This window comes from Lithobates pipiens, unplaced genomic scaffold (genome assembly GCF_037356315.1).
Source record: "Lithobates pipiens isolate NorthernLeopardFrog02 unplaced genomic scaffold, aLitPip1_a1.2 Scaffold_3, whole genome shotgun sequence".
Classification (NCBI taxonomy): domain Eukaryota; kingdom Metazoa; phylum Chordata; class Amphibia; order Anura; family Ranidae; genus Lithobates; species Lithobates pipiens.
The window spans coordinates 250211815-250230930 of NW_027507790.1; the positions used below are offsets into that span (position 1 = coordinate 250211815).

The 19116-nt window shown below is 45.7% G+C and overlaps 1 protein-coding gene across 1 annotated transcript in view; it reads left to right on the forward strand.

The window, feature by feature from the left end:
• The window catches only part of LOC143941084 (acyl-coenzyme A amino acid N-acyltransferase 1-like), a 61878-nt gene that overhangs the window by 32980 nt on the left and 9782 nt on the right, over positions 1–19116 (forward strand). Inside the window, exons 2-3 of the mRNA XM_077463024.1 lie at positions 4940–5502; positions 8624–8826. Coding sequence (XP_077319150.1) covers positions 5040–5502; positions 8624–8826 — 666 coding nt within the window. The 5' untranslated portion in view covers positions 4940–5039. The remainder of the gene's footprint in view (positions 1–4939; positions 5503–8623; positions 8827–19116) is intronic.

Here is a 19116-nt window from a genome sequence, read left to right on the forward strand (position 1 = left end):
CAGGTATCACACAAGTATTCTACAAGTTTAGTTTTCCTACGTGCTCTACAACACCGTCTGTGGCAGAGATTTATTCCTGTATGTTCTACAACGTCTGTGACAGCGACTTTTTTCCTGAGTTAAGCACCCTGTTGGCTGCTAGGCCTTGTGAGAGAGGGACTATCCAACTTTAGTGAACATGCAGTTGTGAATGGCTATTCTCTGGATTTAGTCAAAGTAAGCAAGTCCTTCATTATTGACTTTGACACTAAGAGTACCTGAACTTTCTTCCAAACCCTCTGATCCTAATTTTAAGAGACTGTTCGTTGTCTACGTTTTTTGCAAATGAAATCCCTTTATGGGGATCTGTCGTCATTCTCAAGTTACTGGGCCATCTACCACGGGAAACCCCTAGACGTGAATTGAGGGGGAAAAAAGTAACGGTAAGCCCACTTAAACTAGCCGCTCCTTCTGGGGTTAGTGCTACACTAGCGATATGTCAGAGATGGGGTATTCCAGACGTGGATCTGTTCGCATCCAGATTCAACAACAAAGTCGACAACTTTTGTGTCAAATTAGGCATCCGCTAGCATGCGTCTTCCCATGGGATCAGTTTTCACTGATCTATGTGTTTCCTCCAGTTCTGCTACTTCTGCGCCTTCTCCGTAGGAACAAAAGGAAGTGATTCTGGTGGCCCTGAAGATCTTGGTTTGCTGAGATCATAAAGATGGCAGGAGGAGTCCCTTGGCCATACCTTATCGCACAAATCCGGTATTCCGTCCTACCTTACGAACACTAAGTATAACGGTTTGGCTATTGAAACCCATGATTCTTTAGAATGTGGGTTTCATCTCCTTCAGTAGTGTCTACTTTTGGTTAATGCCAGGAAGCCGGCTTCCAGAATCATTTACTATAGTCTGGAAGGCATATGTATATTGGTGTGGATCCAGGGGTTGGCACCCCAGGAAGTATGTAATGGGTAGGATCCTTGATTTCCTGCAAATGGAATTGAAAACTAAGCTGGCCTTGAGTACTAATCAAGGACCAGATCTCGGCCTTGTCGGTGTCTTTTCAATGGCCTCTTGCTTCCCACTCTTTGGTGTGTAGCTTTATACAGGGGGTAACACTGATTAATTCCCCTATCAAGGCACTGCTAAATCCTTGGGATTTAAATTTGGTCTTATCGGCTTTGCAGAGTCAGCTTTTTGAGCCTTTATGGGATATTCCCTTGGTTCTTTTGTCAAAGAATCTTTTTGGTTGCCATTTCTTCTGCTAGAGTATCGGAACTACCGACTCTATCTTGTAAAGAACCATATTTGATCATGCATAAGGATAAGATGGTTTTGCATCCTCATCCTGAATTCCTACCAAAAGTGGTGACAGGTTTTCATTTAAATCGGGATGTTATTCTTCCTCCTCTTCTTTCTCCTTTCTTCCCAGAGCTTCAATCTAGGGAAGAGAAGGCATTCCCTTGCTGTAGTAAGAGCGATCAGTCTATTTAAAGGAGACCACTCAGGTTCGCAAAACAGATGTTTTATTTGTACTGCCAGAAGGTCCAAAAAGGGGACAGGCAGCATCAAAATCTACTATTTCCAAATGGATTTGTCAAGTGGTTGTTTAAGCTTAAAGAAGAAAATTCCTCCCATTCATGTTAAAGCACGCACAACCAGGGTGATTAGTGCCTCCTGGGCGGTGCATCATCAGGCCTCTATGGCTCAGATTTGCAAGGCCGCAACTTGGTCTTCAGTTCATACGTTTACCAGATTTTATCAAATCTATGTTAAAGATCATGAGGATATTGCCTTCGGGCACAGTGTACTGCAAGCTGCAGCTTGAGGTACTACCATTTTTTACACTATTTGCACCCTCACGAGCGCGGAATATATTGACAATTGCGCGGTCGTGCGACGTGGCTCCCAAACAAAATTTACATTCTGTTTTTTTTTTCCCACAAATCGCCTTCTTTTAGTGGTATTTTTCCCTCCGTTTAGGCTGATATGTATTCTTCTACATATTTTTGGTAAAAAAAAAAAATTAGCAATAAGTGATTTGGTTTGCGCAAAAGTTTTTTTATAGCATTTACAAAATGGGGGATAGTTTTATGGCATTTTTGTTAAATTTTTTTTTGACTGCGACATTATGGGGGACACATCGGACATTTGACACATTTTTGGGACCATTGTCCTTTATAGCAATGGCTGTGGCTATGTGAAGGGGTTAACCAGCAGGTGGCAGTGTAGGGGGTTAAGTGTTCCTAGGGGCGTGTTACTAACTGTGGGGGGCTGGGCTTTCTTTTAGTGAACACTGATCTCTGCTCCAATCACATGGAGCAGAGATCAACATCACTTGCTGCTAGGCAGAACGGGGAGATGCTCTTTACAGACGATCGTGGGTATACCCGCGGCGATCGAGTCCATGAGACTCACGACCGGACTCACGGGGGTCCCGACCGGCATTCTCGCAATGGCAGGTCGGTATTAAAGATTGGACGTACCTGTACGCCAATATGCCTACCCCTGCCATTCTGCCGATGTACATCGGCGTGCGCCGGTCGGGAGGTGGTTAAGAAGAATATTATCCCTGATCTTCCCCATAGGTGATTTGCAGTCTGTAGGCAGGCATGAGGCACAAACCTAGTCCCAGTATGTGGGAATCTGGTCACTATTGGAGTCAAGCACAACACCACTTCACTACCAGAGTAACCATCACCTTGGCCATGTCACCCGCCTCCTGGCTGCTTGGCTGGTTTAGCAAGTAAAACAAATACTGTATTTCTTAGCAATGGCAATCTAGCCTCCAATGGACAGCATTCTGCTCATTAGACCTCTGTACTGTATCTTTAACTTCAGTCCCCTTGTTGTAAACCCTGTTCTTTTGATGCACCATGCATGCACCCCTCTAGAGATTTCAGACCAGGCAGTTAAATTGAACAACAAAGTTCTTTACTGAAGTAGTTGAATGTAACACAGAAACGGTTCTCCAAGACATCTCCAGCATGCATTCCTGTACAAAGCTCTCTAGTGCCCCATACAATAGCTGTGCCTTAGGCTGATGGCAAGGTAGCGTTCCAGTGATCCATAACATGGGAAGAGTCCATAAGAGCAGTAGTTGACCACAAAAGGCAGTAAGTACATAACTGGCAGTTATAAGTCCATAAAGATCCAGGTCCTTTGGAACCCCTGACTAGGTTCCCACAAGGGGGCAAACCAGCAGTATAACGGCTACATCTTGACAGCAGGTCTAGAACACTTTTTTTTTTTTTTTTTTTTCTTTTTCCTCTCTCTCACTTCCTCCAACCTCCTGGGGGCACTAATAAGCCCCTATTTTATATAGTGTGACCTGCAGGGGGCAGTAACCCTCCAAGAAAGAGTAGGAACACATGGCCAACAAAGTTGATCGTTCCTCCTTGGGCAGCACCAGCTCAGCAGGTCCATCTCAGGACAAGTGCAACATTAAGACATTTTAACAATTTTCACCTGGCTGACCTAATTAACGTGAGGGCATGACCACAGCAAGATTAAAACTGTTAAAGTGGTAAATGTCTGAAGGATGAATAGCATACTAGTTCCTTCAGAGCTGTGTGCAGGGGCAGAGAGTGACGTCATCGCGGCTTGGCCATTCAAAAGAAGCACATAGTGGGGTTTGCCAATGATGCCATGAGTCACAAGGCACAATATATGGAGTATGAAAGCAAACTAAATTTACTGTCAGTATGCAAACATGTACATATAGCTGACAAAAGATAATACATAGTTCTCAATGTACATCTAGATGTCAGTGGCATGGGATTATGGGACTATATCAAGTAGATATGGTATGCAGACACACCTTTTAGAAGATTGTAACCCTCAGTCCCAAATCTTATACATTCATAGGGGATGCCCATCCAAATCTAAGATTTTCTTAAAATACACGGTATTGTTTTTTACGCATGCAGGTGCAAAACTCGTGAGGTGAAGCCCGCGTGTCTATTGTTTGGTCATCACTTTTCTGGCTGCGAATAGTGTTTCTTGCAGGAAAGTCTTGGTGAACTTATCTAGATTTGAGTCAGGGAATAGTCCTAATAGGCATTGCTTAGGGTGTAATTTTAATGGAGAGCATATAACAAAATTGGAGGGAACCAAAGAAATTGTGTTACCAGCAAATACCCACCGGTATTGTTCCACACACCTATATTAAGCGGGACTTGGTGACAAAGAGCATAAAGAAAACAATTGCACTTTCAGTCATCTTTCTGACACAGGGCACAAGTGTCTCATAAAGTCCTGCGACTCAATTACCGGGCTGAAAATTAAATTTTATAAACCAGGTCAATTTAATAAACAATTTTTTTTTATTGAAAAAAATCTATAATCAAATGGGGGGGGGGGGGAGCCCATGGTGTCATGCAGGAACTTGACCACCTATGTCCAGAAACCCTACATGATTTAACAACTCCAGAGCAAGTAGTAGAAAGTACCAGTAGTACAGTTACACATCAGACATGGCATACTTTGGCCTGTTATAAAAGTGAACAATCTAAGAGGAGTAAGGTGGGAGTGATGTAGTGTATATATAATTGGGTAAGGCGGTCTGATAACTTGGGCTCTTACAGGTGTCCAGAGCATCTCTACCTTCATCATCCTCTGTACCCATGTCATTCTCCCACCTTGTCTTAGTCCCGTAAAAATATTTGGGACGTGGAGGAAAGGAGCAACATACCATAAACTATAGAGGTCAAATTATGGGGTTCCGTATTTTTAACCACTTCCATTAATAGAAAGGACTGGGAATTCTGATGAATTGCATTTGTATGGCATGCAGAACCTGTAAAAACCTAAAGAACATATAATTGGGTAGTAATGAATTCCTCTTAAAATATTTATTTTTTGATGTACTTACAGCTACTTTTTGAGCCTGGTACCTTTTTTGATATCCCATATGTATTAACACTTTTTTTATTTTCTTCTCTATTAAATAGGTAATCGAAGCGTTCTTCCCTGTGCCTTATCATTGAGCTTTTTTTGTTTTTGGCAATCTGTGTCCATTCTCTTCTTCTTTAAAATCTTCTGCATTTTACTATGGTGCATCTGACGGTCACACCAGAGTCGGCCTTAGCAGTTGAACCAGTGAAGATCAAAGCTTGGGGCCTTCCTCCACATCAGATTGTTACCATTAGAGCATGGCTGAAAGATGACAGAGGAGAGATGTTCTACTCCAGAGCTTTCTACAAAAGTGACAATGAAGGAAAGGTGGATCTTCAGCAATCCCCAGCCACTGGTGGAGACTATCATGGGGTTCATCCAATGGGACTTTTCTGGTCTCTGAAGTCAGTTACACCACAATTCAGGTTGATTAAGCGGAATGTGATGGGGAGTCCCTTTGAGATTCACCTGGAACTCTACAGTCAGTTGGAACTTAACCCTATGCCAGAATGTTCTCCTAATGCTACTGCGTGTCTGAGAAGATGGTATGTAGCTCCTGGGGTCGAAAGAGTAAAAGTCAGAGAAGGGCGACTTCGAGGAGCTCTCTTCATTCCTCCAGGCAAGAAACTCTTGCTGGTTTATTTATTTTTTTCTTTCAATACAAATTTGCAATTTAATACAAAAAATTCACTTGCTATTTTATGAAAATAAGATTGTGTAGATCATAACAATTGGTCTCTAACTACAGTATCTCACAAAAGTGAGTACACCCCTCACATTTTTGTAAATATTAAATTGTATTATCTTTTCATGTGACAACTGGAGACATTACACTTTGCTACAATGTAAAGTAGTGAGTGTACAGCTTCTATAACAGTGTAAATTTGTCTGTCCCTTCAAAATAACTGAACGCACAGCCATTAATGTCTAAACCGCTGGCAACAAAAGTGAGTACACCACCAAGTGAAAATGCCCACATTGGGCCCAAAGTGTCAATATTTTGTGTGGCCACCATTCATTTCCAGCACTGCCTTACCCCTCTTGGGCATGGAGTTCACCAGAGCTTCACAGGTTGCCACTGGCGCCGTCTTCCATGACGACATCACAGAGATGGTGGATATTAGACCTTGTTCTCCTCTACCTTCCGTTTTGAGGATGCCCCAGAGATGGTCAATAGGGTTTAGGTCTGGAGACATGCTTGGCCAGTCCATCTCCTTTACCCTCAGTTTCTTAAGCAAGGCAGTGGTCTTCTTGGAGGTGTGTTTGGGGTTGTTCTCATGTTGGAATACTGCCCTGTGGCCCAGTCTCTGAAGGGAGGGGATAATGCTCTGTGTCAGTATGTCACAGTACATGTTGGCATTCATGGTTCCCTCAATGAACTGCAGCTCCCCAGTGCCGGGAATACTCATGCAGCCCCAGACCATGACACTCCCACCATCATTCTTGACTGTAGGCAAGACGCACTTGTCTTTGTACTGGTCACCTGGTTGCCGCCACACACGCTTGACACCATCTGAACCAAATAAGTTTATCTTGGTCTCTTCAGACCATAGGAAATTGTTCCAGTAATCTATGTTCTTAGTCCGCTTGTCTTCAGCGAACTGCTTGCTGCCTTTCTTGTGCACCATCTTTAAAAGAGGCTTCTTTCTGGGACAACAGCCAAGCAGACCAATTTGCAGCTATGGTCTGAGCACTGACAGGCTGACCCCCACCCCTGTTCAACCTCTGCAGCAATGCTGGCAGCACTCGTACGTCTATTTTTCCCAAAGTAAACCTCTGGATATGACGTGGAGCACATGCACTCAACTCCTTTAGTCGACCATGGTGAGGTCCTGTTAAACCGCTGTATGGTCTTGGCCACCATGCTGCAGCTAAGTTTCAGGATTTTGGCAATCTTCTTATAGCCTAGGCCATCTTTATGTAGAGCAACATTCTTGCCATGAGTTACCATGTTGAACTTCCAGTGACCAGTATGAGAGAGTGAGACGAGAACACCAAATTTCACACACCTGCTCCCCATTCACACCTGAGACCTTGTAACCCTAACGAGTCACATGACATCAGGGAGAGAATACATTGTCACTTAGGGGTGTACTCCCTTTTATTGCCAGCAGTTTAGACATAAATGGCTGTGTGTTATTTTGAGGGGACAGCAAATTTTGCATGTTTATACAAGCTGTACACTCACTACTTTACGTTGTAGAAAAGTGTAATTTCTTCAGTGTTGTCACATGAAAAGATATATTTATGAAAATGTGAGGGGTGTACTCCTTTTTGTGAGATTCTGTATATTGGCAATATTACCCATCCAGCCCAGTGTGCCACAGTGAGTGATGTAATTTGCTGGGTTGTGGGCAAAGGAACATGGGACCCAGGAAACAGCTGCTCCTTCAGGGGTACAATAAATTACAGTAAATGGGAGATAGTACTAGGAGCCAATCGGATATACTGTAGTGGACATGAACTGGTGAGAAACCTTTTTGAGAGGGCAGAGTGACCACAAGGATGTCTCATCAATGTGCTGTTGCTCCTTTACAGTTCCACAAACAAATGGAGGGGTGACCTAGCTGTATTGTTAATCTACAGTAGAGAAAAGTCAGGTCACCAGCCTAGTTGTGCTACTTGGATGGGCTGTGTAAATCTTAGGATTGCATAGATGGAAATCATCAGGGCCGCTGACGGTGACGGGGGGGGTCATCACCACTTAACCAGCCCTTCTGTAGGGGGCCCGGACACACAGGGGAGCCTGGACAGCAGGGGGATTGGAGAATGCTGCTCTCTCTCCCTGCAGCAGTTAAAAGCTGGTTTATCCCCCCCCCCCCCCCCCCGATTACTCTGCTTCAGTTTATGAATGGACAGGCGCCTCTGTCTCCTGTTCATTAATCTTCAGTGCAGCTGAGGCTACAGAGAAGGCGATTTAAGAATCTGTGTCTGCAGTCCCTTTCTCCGTCTCAAAGGAGAAATGTCAGGTCTGTTTAGACCCTTAAAAATTTCACCCAACATCATAAAAGAAGAAAAAAAAAAAAAGTTAAGTGCAGTTTGTGCTGCTTGGGCAGCTTGTTGTTCTATAAGGATACAGTGGCTGTATGAACACAGCTGCAGGTCCTAATTTGATGTGTGGGCGAGTGGCCCCGAATGCACACTATCTGTGTTTGGGGCTGCACACTTGCATCCACCCACCTGTCAAATTAGGTTCATACAGCTGCTGCATCCCCATAGCCTAACATAGGCTGCCTGCACACAGCAACAGCCACATTAAAAAAAACACTGATTTACACTGTAGAGGTCACAGCACCTATGTGAATGAGCCTCAAGACCTCATTTACATGCAAACTATTAACTCAATGCAGTTTTATATTTTAGGTTTAGCAGGAATTTTGTGTGTGTGTGTGTGTGTGTGTGTGTGTGTTTTTATTTTATTTATTTTTTTTATTTGTTTGCGTCTGCTAATAATGCCATTTGTATTTTCAGTGAAAATTATATTGTGCTGATATTTTCAGGAAGGGGGACCCTCTTGGGTAGGTCGTAAGCCTGTGATTTTCTAAAGGCAACCCTGATAGAAATACAAATGCTTTGGCACGTAAAACTTGTGTATATAATTTTATATTTTGACTATATAGCTTTTTTCCTATATTTCAGATTCACCCTAACCATAACTCCCTATAATGTATATTGCTTACCCTGTGAGTAATATACATGATAGGAGGCCTATAGAAGTAAAATTTCTGCTCTTCATCCAGGTGAGGGCCCATTCCAAGGAGTCATTGATCTATTCTGGGGTTCTGGTGGCCTCATGGAGTTTCGAAGCAGCCTTCTGGCTAGTTATGGTTTTGCCACACTTGCTTTGGCTTATTTTGCTTATGAGGATTTGCCAAAGACCTTCGACTATCTGGATCTAAAATACTTTGAAGAAGCTGCTCAGTTTCTAAGCAGTCATCCAAAAGTAAGTCTAAACATTACTAGTACCGTAGATAAAATTGTTGCTCTAAATGAATGTCCATATCCAACCTCATGAAGAAAAGAAATATGAAACTCCTGATAATTCCACTCACAATCCATAAGCAACAAATGGGCCACACATAGGATAAAAGTGCATATCTCATGCCCATACCGCCTTCAGATCTCTCCTTTCCAATGCTGGCTCAACACTCCAGACCCTGGCTAACTGGAGTAGATAAACTCATGTCCCTTCTCTAGTCAATTATTCAGTGGCTGAGACACAGGGATCTCCTGTACGCCTAGACGCCAGGGGCGGACTGACCATCGGGCAGTTCGGGCACTGACCGAGGGCCCGTGGCCAGTAGGGGGCCCCATGATAGCTTCCACTTCGGGACCCGATCTACCCGTCAGCTAGCTGTGATTGACGGGTAGATCGGGTCCCGAATACTGCTCCCTGCAGAAGAGACTGCAGTGTGAACAGACCTCATGATGCACGTCTCCCCGCCGACCCCTCCTTCCCTCCCCTCTATTCCAGGTGCTTGTGTTTATCATCACCTCAGACGGACGAGAAGAGCTGGTGGGGAGGCACTCAGGCACGCATCACAAGAGGTATGTTTAGAGCCACTTCCCACGTGTTAAGTTAACCTTCTGAGCAGCATAACTGGCATGTGCAGTTGCAGAGGAGAGAAAACATGAATCTGCCCATACCCTGCTCTGTGCACCATGCTCTGATATCTGCCCCATGTCCTGATATCTGACCCAAGCGCTGATGTCTGCCCATACCCTGCTGTCTGTCCCATGCCCTCTTTGCTCCATGCCCTGCTCTTTGCTCTATGCCCTGCTGTGTGCCCTCATGCCCTGATATCTACCCCATGCCATGCTCTGTGCCCCCTTGCCCTGCTATCTGCCCTATGCCCTGCTCCATGGCCTGCTCTGTGCCCCTATGTCCTGCTCTGTGCCCCCATGCCCTGATGTCTGCCCCATGCCCTGCTCTGTGCCTCCATGCAATACTGACTGCCCCATGCCATGATGTCTGCCCCATACCCTGCTCTGTGCCCCCATGCCCTGATGTTTGGCCCATGCCCTGCTCTGTGCCCCCATGCCCTGATGTCTGCCCCATGACCTGCTCTGTGCCCCCATGCCATACTGACTGTCCCATGCCCTGCTCTTTGCCCCATGCCATGATGTCTGCCCCATGCCCTGCACTTCTATGCCCTGCTGTGCCCCCATGCCCTGCTCTGAGCCCCATTCCCTGCTCTTTGCCCCCATGCTCTGATGTGTGTCCCCATGCTCTGATGTGTGTCCCCATGCTCTGATGTGTGTCCCCATGCTCTGATGTGTGTCCCCATGCCCTGCTGTCTGCCCTGTGCCCCGATGTCTGCCCCCATGCCCTGCTGTCTGCCCCATGCCCTGCTCTGTGCCCCATGCCCTGATGTCTGCCCCATGCGCTGCCCTTTGCCCCCATGCTCTGATGTGTCTCTATGCCTTGCTGTCTGCCCTGTGCCCCGATGTCTGCCCCATGCTCTGCTCCATGCCCTGATGTCTGCCCCATGCCCTGCTCCATGCCCCCACGCCCTGCTCTGGGCCCCCATGCCCGATGTCTGCCTCATATCCTGCTCTGTGCCCCCATGCCCTGCTCTGTGTCCCCATGCCATGATGTCTACCCCACACTCTGTTCTGTGCCCCATGGCCTGCTGTCTGCCCATGCCCAGATGTCTGCCCCATGCTCTGATGTGTGCCTCCATGCCCTTCTGTCTGCCCCATGCCCTACTGTGTGCCCTTGTGGTGTGCCCCATCGTGTGTCCTACTATGTGCCCCATGCCCTTCTATGTGCCTCACTGTGTGCCCAATTTCCTCCTGTGGGCCTTGTGATGTGTCCTGAGCCCTACTGTATGCCCCATGATGTGCCCTGTACCCTGCTGTGTGCCATATGATGTGCCCTGCTGTGTGGCCCATGATGCATCATTCAGTTCTCTGCTGTGCGCACCATACTGTGCCCTATATGTGCCCTCCTGCTCCATGTAATATCCCCTGCTGTGCCTCATAATGTATCCTCTTGCCCCGATGTGATATGCCCTATAATGTGCCCTGCTGTGCCCCATAATATGAGATTTTATCCCTCCTTATGTGTTCTGCTGTGCCCCTTAATGTGCCCTCATGTAATATTCCCTGTGTCCCATTATGTGCACACTTGTCCCCATGTAATATGCCCCATAATGTGCTCTGCCCCATAATGTGCCCTCATGCCCCTATGTAATATACTCTGCTGTTCCCCATAATGTGCCCTCCTGCCCATGTAATGTTCCATGCTGTGCCCCATAATATGTCCCTCTGCCACTCCCCATGTAATGTGCCCTATAATGTTCCCTGCTGCCCCCTCCCCCATGTAATGTGTCCTACTGTGCCCCCTCAACCTGTAATGTGCCCTTGTGTGCCCCATAATGTGCCCTCCTGCCCTCCACACACACATATTGTGCCCCCCTGTGCTATGATCTACTGACTTATATACTTTTCCATGGTTCCCCCATGCTTTGCCCTGGTGCCCTCTGTGTACTGTGTTTGCTTAATATCCCATGCTCTGCCCTGCTGCCTCCTGTGCATTGTTTATCTCATGTTGACCCAGAATTGAGGCGTCCACACAATGCAAGCTGGAGGGTGGGGCTTTGTGTGGCTGTGGCTTGAGTGTGGGCGGGGGCCTCATTATCTCCTGTTGCCCGGGGGCCCCATGAGTTGTCAGTCCGCCCCTGCTAGACACCCAGTAATCAAAGTGGGTATTTACTGTCCCCAACTGAAATCCAGAGACTTCATAGCTACAATGGTGATGAGTGAAGCCAGATTGTCCCAAATTTAAGCCTGAAATCCTTATAATGCATTAAGGCAGGGGTGGCCAGCGAAGCCCTCTGATGTGACCTGCGACCCCCCCCCCCCCCCCCCCGCTCTGGAATAGAATACTGTTATTAAAGGAAGGTTTATTACTAAAAACAGTGCATATTTGGGCATTTCTGTTCTGTAGTTACTGGGCTGCTTTCAAACTGATCCATTCCACAGGTGCAGAGAAGTGCACCTGTGGGTTACCTGCACTAAGCCATAGACTTCTATTACCTGCAAGTTTGGTGTGCTTTCTGAAAGTGCACCACACCTACAGGATATAATAGTCTATGGCAAAGTGCAGATAACCTGCAGGAAAGCCATAGATGAACTGTGCTACACCCGTGATATGGGTAAACAGTGCATCAGTGTGAATGCAACCTTAGGCCCCTTTCACATGGTCAGTCCAACCCAATCGGACCCTCCGTTCACCTTTTAAGGAGTGGAAGATGTGTCCGTTTTACAAACGCCTATATCCAATCCAATCCGCCATCCACCTGCTCGGCTCATTGTAGCCTGCGACCCGGTTGCCAAGCCGCTTACGTGGCCCTTGCTTACGTGGGGGGTAGTTTGTTTTTGTTTTGTTTTTTCAGTTTACTACCTGTCACCAAGAAACCAAATTGCGCTTTGTTTTATTGTAGAGTATTGAAATTATGTGCTGGAAGTTTCTTGGATACAGCAAACTGCTTTACATTTATGAAGGATTAGCAATACATGTCTTACAGCATTAGAAATGTAAACGGGAACAAGGAGCATAAAACTACAGTACATCAGTGTTGCCAACCTACCAGACTAAAATTCACTGACATGAAACTCAAAATTTACTGGCATTTTCTAAAAGTTACAAATTGAGTTTTTCAGTACTTAAGCTACAAACAACCACAATATGCAGTTGGCTATGTAGTTTTAGATATTGAGGTAAAAAAATAAAACCTATTTCTTATGTTATTTTTGATATAGTAAGGGTGGGTTATTTATAACCCATCAGATTTTTTCACATATGTCCAACTGGAGAGAGTTCTCCTTAATTTCTGTTCCATAGCCACCACAGAAAGTGAGCCGAAATCCCAGGTAGCCACCAGGATCACCATAATTTGTCCACAATTCTAAAGACTTCTGGTCGCCATCTCTCCATCCCTCACATCGCGCTCTCTCGCACACCTATATGTCCATTTTTAGACTCTGCTTGCTCAGCAGGGATCTTTCCATTGATCTCCACTGAGCTGGTGGATGTCTGGTCCATCTTCGCTCACTGTGCAGGGACGGACCGGTCAGAGCCCCGCTCTCCTCTATGGGGGATCGGATGGAAATGGACAGCCTGTCCCTTTATTTTATTTTTATTTTATTTTTATTTTATTTTTTTTATTTTTTTTATCCGATCCACCAGACGGAAAGGAAAATTGGGTCACCATCCGCCTGGATTGAGCCGATCTTATGGCGGCGGATATGTCACCGCTGACATTCGTCGGTGCATGGAGCGTCTGTTCAGGTCCGCCTGAAAAGCTGATGTGCGCACCTGAATGCCCCGCATGTGTGAAAGGGGCCTAACTCCTCGCTGTTTCCATCTCTGGCCATCCACCTACCTTATCACGCCACTATTCTTTCCATTGCAAAAGAATAAAAATACTCCAATGTGCTTCCACACCAAATGTTCTCACTGCTTACTAAAAAAATATATGACTAACACCTGAAGACCATCAAGCACAATAAATAATCAAATATGTCATTATCAATTATACATGTCTTTTCTTATATTAGGGGACACAGAGCCATAGTAGTTACTATGTGGGTTTATATGGGAACCGACAGGTGATGGACACTGGCATGCCCCTAAGGCAAGGCATGTACTCGCCTATATAACCCCCCCCCCCCCCCCCCCCATTACTGTCCTGTTTTTTCGCCAGTGTCTAAGGTGTTGATCACAGGTAAAGATGTGCTGTGCTGAGCTCCACTGGAAACAATCCTTGCTGGGGCTAGCCATGCTGACCGAATCCATTCTGATGTCTTCATGGGCTAAATGAATGGTACCCGGGCCTCGTGTCCGAAGAAACAAGGTTTTTCTTGCGAACGGTTCTCTTTAGAGAGCTGGGCCCTGGGATCCAGTGCTTTTTTTGGTAGTAAGGCCATAAACTTTTTACTGGCAGAGTGCTGTCGCAGGTCCAGGATTGTGGGTAACCCGAGGTTCCTGAAGGTTTCCTAAAAGGTCTCCGAGCTTGCCATGAAGGGTGAAGATTGGGTGTTTATCTCTGATAAAACCCTGCTGCGAGGAAAAGGTAAGGGAGATTTTCTCAGGAATTTTTATTTTTTTATGTATGTTTTCATGCCTATTTGTCACCACTGGGGGCTGTATTGAGCACTCACCGTCCTGATGCTGGAAACGGCACAGAAGCCTTCATTCTCCTCCTCCAGCCGCAACAGATCCTCCGGTAAGAAGGGGGTCTGGTCTCCTCCTGTGCCCCCAGATTGTTTTTTCCCGTTCGGGGGACAGGATGCCAAAGCAGTTGGGGGTGTGTGTGTGTTTTTGTTTTGGTTTTGTTTGGTTTGTGTTTTTTTTTTTTTTGACAGACCGCGGCCACTCAGCGGGGGATTCACCCCCGCCATGTCTGCAGACGCTGCTCACTCAGGAAAGCACTTTCCTTTGAAAAGGAAAGGGGGCGTGGCTAGTGGCGTCAGACGCCGGCCACACATACAGGAAGCACTGTGTGTAGCTGCTGCATGGCTGTGGAGAGACAGAGCAAAGAGGTTGGCTTGATCAAGTTTGGTGACACAGGCATTTCCCTTTGGCACATTGTACTGTAAAGAGGCTAGGATTAATAGCAGCTATTGGGCTGTACTATAGCCTAGCAATGTACATTATTTTGCTGGTAGTGCTCTGCTTTGTCCTTTAAAGCTATGAGTGGCAAAGGGACCAGGAACTCCTCTAAGGGTTCTAAAGGGTCAATGCTTACACAACAAACTAAAACCATTTCCAAAAGAATGTCATCCCCTTCTGATAGTGTTGCGGCCGGTCAGATTGAGCTGTCAGAGGAAACTGTAGTTGCAGTCACGCAAGACACTTCAGCCCCTGAGTGTCACACAAGAGGTTTTGTCTTCTACCATTGCTGGTTTGGTAAACAAGATTGATGCTATTTTATCCCTCCATAGTGGGGCCGAACATGGCAGATCCCCCATCTAGTGCTCAAGACCCTATTTTGGAGGTTCAGGAGGCTGGGGATCAGTTGGCTCTTCCCAAAGATTTGGAAGATACTGGTTTATCTTCGGAGGATACTAATATAGAAGGAGTAACATCACAAGACAGGTTGCTTGTGCACTTTTACTAAGTTCGTTCAACCTTTTTGCTGCCTGCAGCGCAGGCTCTTGATGATCCCAACTCTAATTTGGGATCAGTAGCTTCCCTGGTAGTATTCCCAAGTCTGGCTCAGGGTGACATTTCAGTACCATAAGCGGTATTCCCGAGCCAGACTCTGGATCCCATCGCAGGATCCATGTAGGGGTTTACTTGCCTTGTCCTCTGGATCCAGCGATGTCTCCCCGCTGTGATCTGTGAGCCGCGGTCTCTCGCTCGATCTGTCAGTGTCGGGCTCTGTTCCCTACGAGTATTATGACGCACGGGGATGGAGTTTGGCGCCAAATTCAAAAAGTGAAAAACAGTGTAGATTCAGTAATCTTACAGATTACAGTACTGTATCAAATAATTGCACAGCCCTTTTGTCCCTAGTGGTTTGTCCAGTGTCATGCATGCAGTTTTATATTATAAATACTGTTCTTTATGCCAGGAAACTGGAGATTGTCCATAGCAACCAAAAAATGTCTGTTTTACATCAAGAGTGCTTTAAGACAAGCTAGAAAACGGCTATAATAATTTAGATTCACTTGCAGAATTGAGCGATTAGTAATTTGTGGGGAAATTAACCACTTGAGACCCGCACTACGTCTATTAACGTCATGGGGTTTTGCTGGTTATATCTAAATGATGCCTGAGGCCACAGACATCATTCAGATATTGCCGTTTTCAGCTGGCGATTCCCTACACCATAAGAATGATCATAGCGGCTGTTCCGCCGCTTGATCGTTCTTGCGGGCGGCGACGCCCCCCCTCCCGCCGCCCTCCGGTGCTTCTACCGACTCACCGTTCCATCGGTGAGTCGGTCACAGGATCCGCCGGCCCCAGCATGTGATCATAGAGATTTCCGGCGGACTAGATTGTCCCCGGAGTCTCTATGATCGTTCGGAGGCCGGGCGCGATGTTATGACGTCACACCCGGCCTCGGTATTCAAATTAACGGCGCTGATCTGGCAAGGAAGCCATGATCTTCTTTTTATTTTTTTTTTTTTTTTTAATTCTTCCCAGCCTAGAGGTGAGATATGGGGTCTTATTGACCCCATATTTCACTGTAAATGGGTCCGATCGTGCCATATTCCTATTACAAGGGATGTTTACATTCCTTGTAATAGGAATAAAAGTCATCAATTTTTTTTTTTTTTTTTTTTTTAAGTGTAAAACTAAAAAATAAAAAAATAAAAAAAATAAAAAATACATTTTAACCACTTTCAGACCGGACCATTTTGCTGGTAAATGACCAGAGGTCTTTTTACAATTTGGCACTGCGCTGCTTTAACTGGTAATTGCGCGGTCATGCAATGTTGTACCCAAACAAAATTTGCGTCCTTTTCTTCCCACAAATAGAGCTTTCTTTTGATGGTATTTGATTGCCTCTGCGATTTTTATTTTTTGCGATATAAATGGAAAAAGACCGCAAATTTTGAAAAAAAATTATATTTTCTACTTTTTGTTATTAGAAAAATCCAATAAACTCAATTTTAGTCATACATTTAGGCCAAAATGTATTCAGCCACATGTCTTTGGTAAAAAAAAGTCAATAACTGTATATTTATTGGTTTGCGCAAAAGTTGTCACATCTACAAACTAAGGTACGTTTTCTGGAATTTACGCAGCTTTTAGTTTACGACTGCCTATCTCATTTCTTGAGGTGCTAAAATGGCAGGGCAGTACAAACCCCCCCCAAATGACCCCATTTTGGAAAGTAGACCCCCTAAGGAAATTGATAAGTGGCATGTTGAGCCCATTGAATATTTAATTTTTTTGCCTCAAGCGATTGAATAATGACAAAAAAAAAATTTTTTTTTTTTTTTTTTTTTTACACAAAGTTGTCACTAAATGATATATTGCTCACACATGCTATGGGCATATGTGAAATGACACCCCAAAATAAATTCTGCTGCTTCTCCTGAGTACGGGGATACCACATATGTGGGACTTTTTGGGAGCCTAGCCGCGTACGGGGCCCCGAAACCCAAGCACCGCCTTCAGGCTTTCTAAGGGCGTTACAGTTTTGAAGGCCATAAAATGCCAAGATGGCACAAACGCCCCCCAAATGACCCCATTTTGGAAAGTAGACACCCCTAAATTTAGGGGTACACTAGTGAGACTAGGTAATAAATGGCGGGTGCCCTGAAACTATAAAAAATAACTAACCAACCAGCGTCACCTGTAACCGTTATATGGTGATCACTGGTGAAAGGGTTAACTAGGGGGCAATCAGGGGGCTTTATGCGGTAGTATATGGGGGTCCCTGGCGCTATAAAAAGCTGCGGCGAACCTAAATACCTGCCTAATTAGCGTCACCTGTCACACTAATACAGCGATCAGAAAAATGATCGCTTATTAGGCTGGGTTCACACTGGAGCGATGCAGGAACGCCACGAATCCGCGGCGGGTTCCCGCATTGCATGCCTCCCGGCGGCAGTTCACACTGCCCTATGCGAACTGCTGGGAGTGTCAGTGAAATGTTAATGACACCCCCAGATCAGTTCGCATATCGCAGTGCGATCTGCAAACTCGGATCGCATGGTGTGAACACCCATGCGATCCGATTCTGCTGCGGACCAAAAAAAGGTCCCGTGCGAATTTGCGGCGGGTGCGGCGCGAATTCAGCCATACTATCTGTATGGCCGAACTCGAATCGCACAGAGATCGGATGTGATTTTGCACTGCAGTGCGGTGCGAATCACATTCGTTCTCATAAACGGCTGCAATGTGAACCCAGCCTTAGTGACACTGGCGACGGGGGGTGATCACGGGGTTAAACCTTTATTGGTGTCACTGTGACTGGGGGGGGGGGGCAGGGGTAATTGGGGGGGTGATCGGGGGGTAAAGGGGGGGTGTGAGTGTGCCTGGCATGTTCTACTGTACGTGTGGTGTGTTGGTGCTACTCACCGATCCTCTCTCCTCGGTGCCGGAACGAAAAATACCGACACGGAGGAGAGATTACATCACTTCCTCTCCTGTGAGGAGAGGAAGTGATGTCACGGAGCATTTCTATTCGTCGTGAGCGATCGCGAGGGGGTGGCCATGAATGAATGGCCGCCCCCTCATCCCGGATCGCTCCCGAACGAATGCCGACCGCCGCAGGCACCGGGGGGCCCGATCGGGCCCCCCACCCGCGGGAAGGCAGGGACTTATATATACGCCCATATGCCTGCCCGTGCCATTCTGCCGACGTATATCGTCGTGCGGCGGTCGGCAAGTGGTTAAGCGCCCCTGTCCCCGTGAGCTCGCACACAGAAGCAAACGCATACATAAGTCCCGCCCACATATGAAAACGGTGTTCAAACCACACATGTGAGGTATCGCCGCGAACGTTGGAGCGAGAGCAATAATTTTAGCTCTAGACCTCCTCTGTAACCCAAAACATGTAACCAGTAAAAAAATTTAAAGCTTTGCCTATGGGGATTTTTAAATACCAAAGTTTGGCGCCATTCCACGAGTGCGTGCAATTTTGAAGCGTGACATGTTGGGTATCAATTTACTCGGAGTATCCTCCTCCTTCACATTATGCAAAAAAATTGGGCTAACTTTACTGTTTTTTGTTTTTTTTTCTGAAAAAAACGCGTTCGAAAAATTGCTGCGCAAATACCGTGCGAGATAAAGACAATGACCGCCATTGTATTCTCTAGGGTCTTTGCTAAAAAAACATATATAATGTTTGGGGGTTCTATGTAATTTTCTAGCAAAAAAATTAGGAATTCTACATGTAGGAGAGAAATGTCAGAATTGGCCTGGGTCTGAAGTGGTTAATCATCAAACACTAAAAGTAATGACAGCGACAATTCTGCAACTCGGCACATTTCAGTGTTTTTTTTTTTATTTGATTACAGTATTGAATAATTTTTATTATAATTTATAGTTACGAAATCATAAATTTATATTTAATATTTTGAATTTTGCCATACCCGGGATGTCTTAGACTTTTTTTTTTATTTTTTTGTTCGGACGGATTTAAGTGAATTATTTCTAAGAATTATAGGCCTACAATATAAAACGCCAAATTTCCATTCAAAATAATAGTTCAGCACCTAAAATCTTAAATCATACCGCTAGGGAGGTTAAAGGTTAAAACCTCCA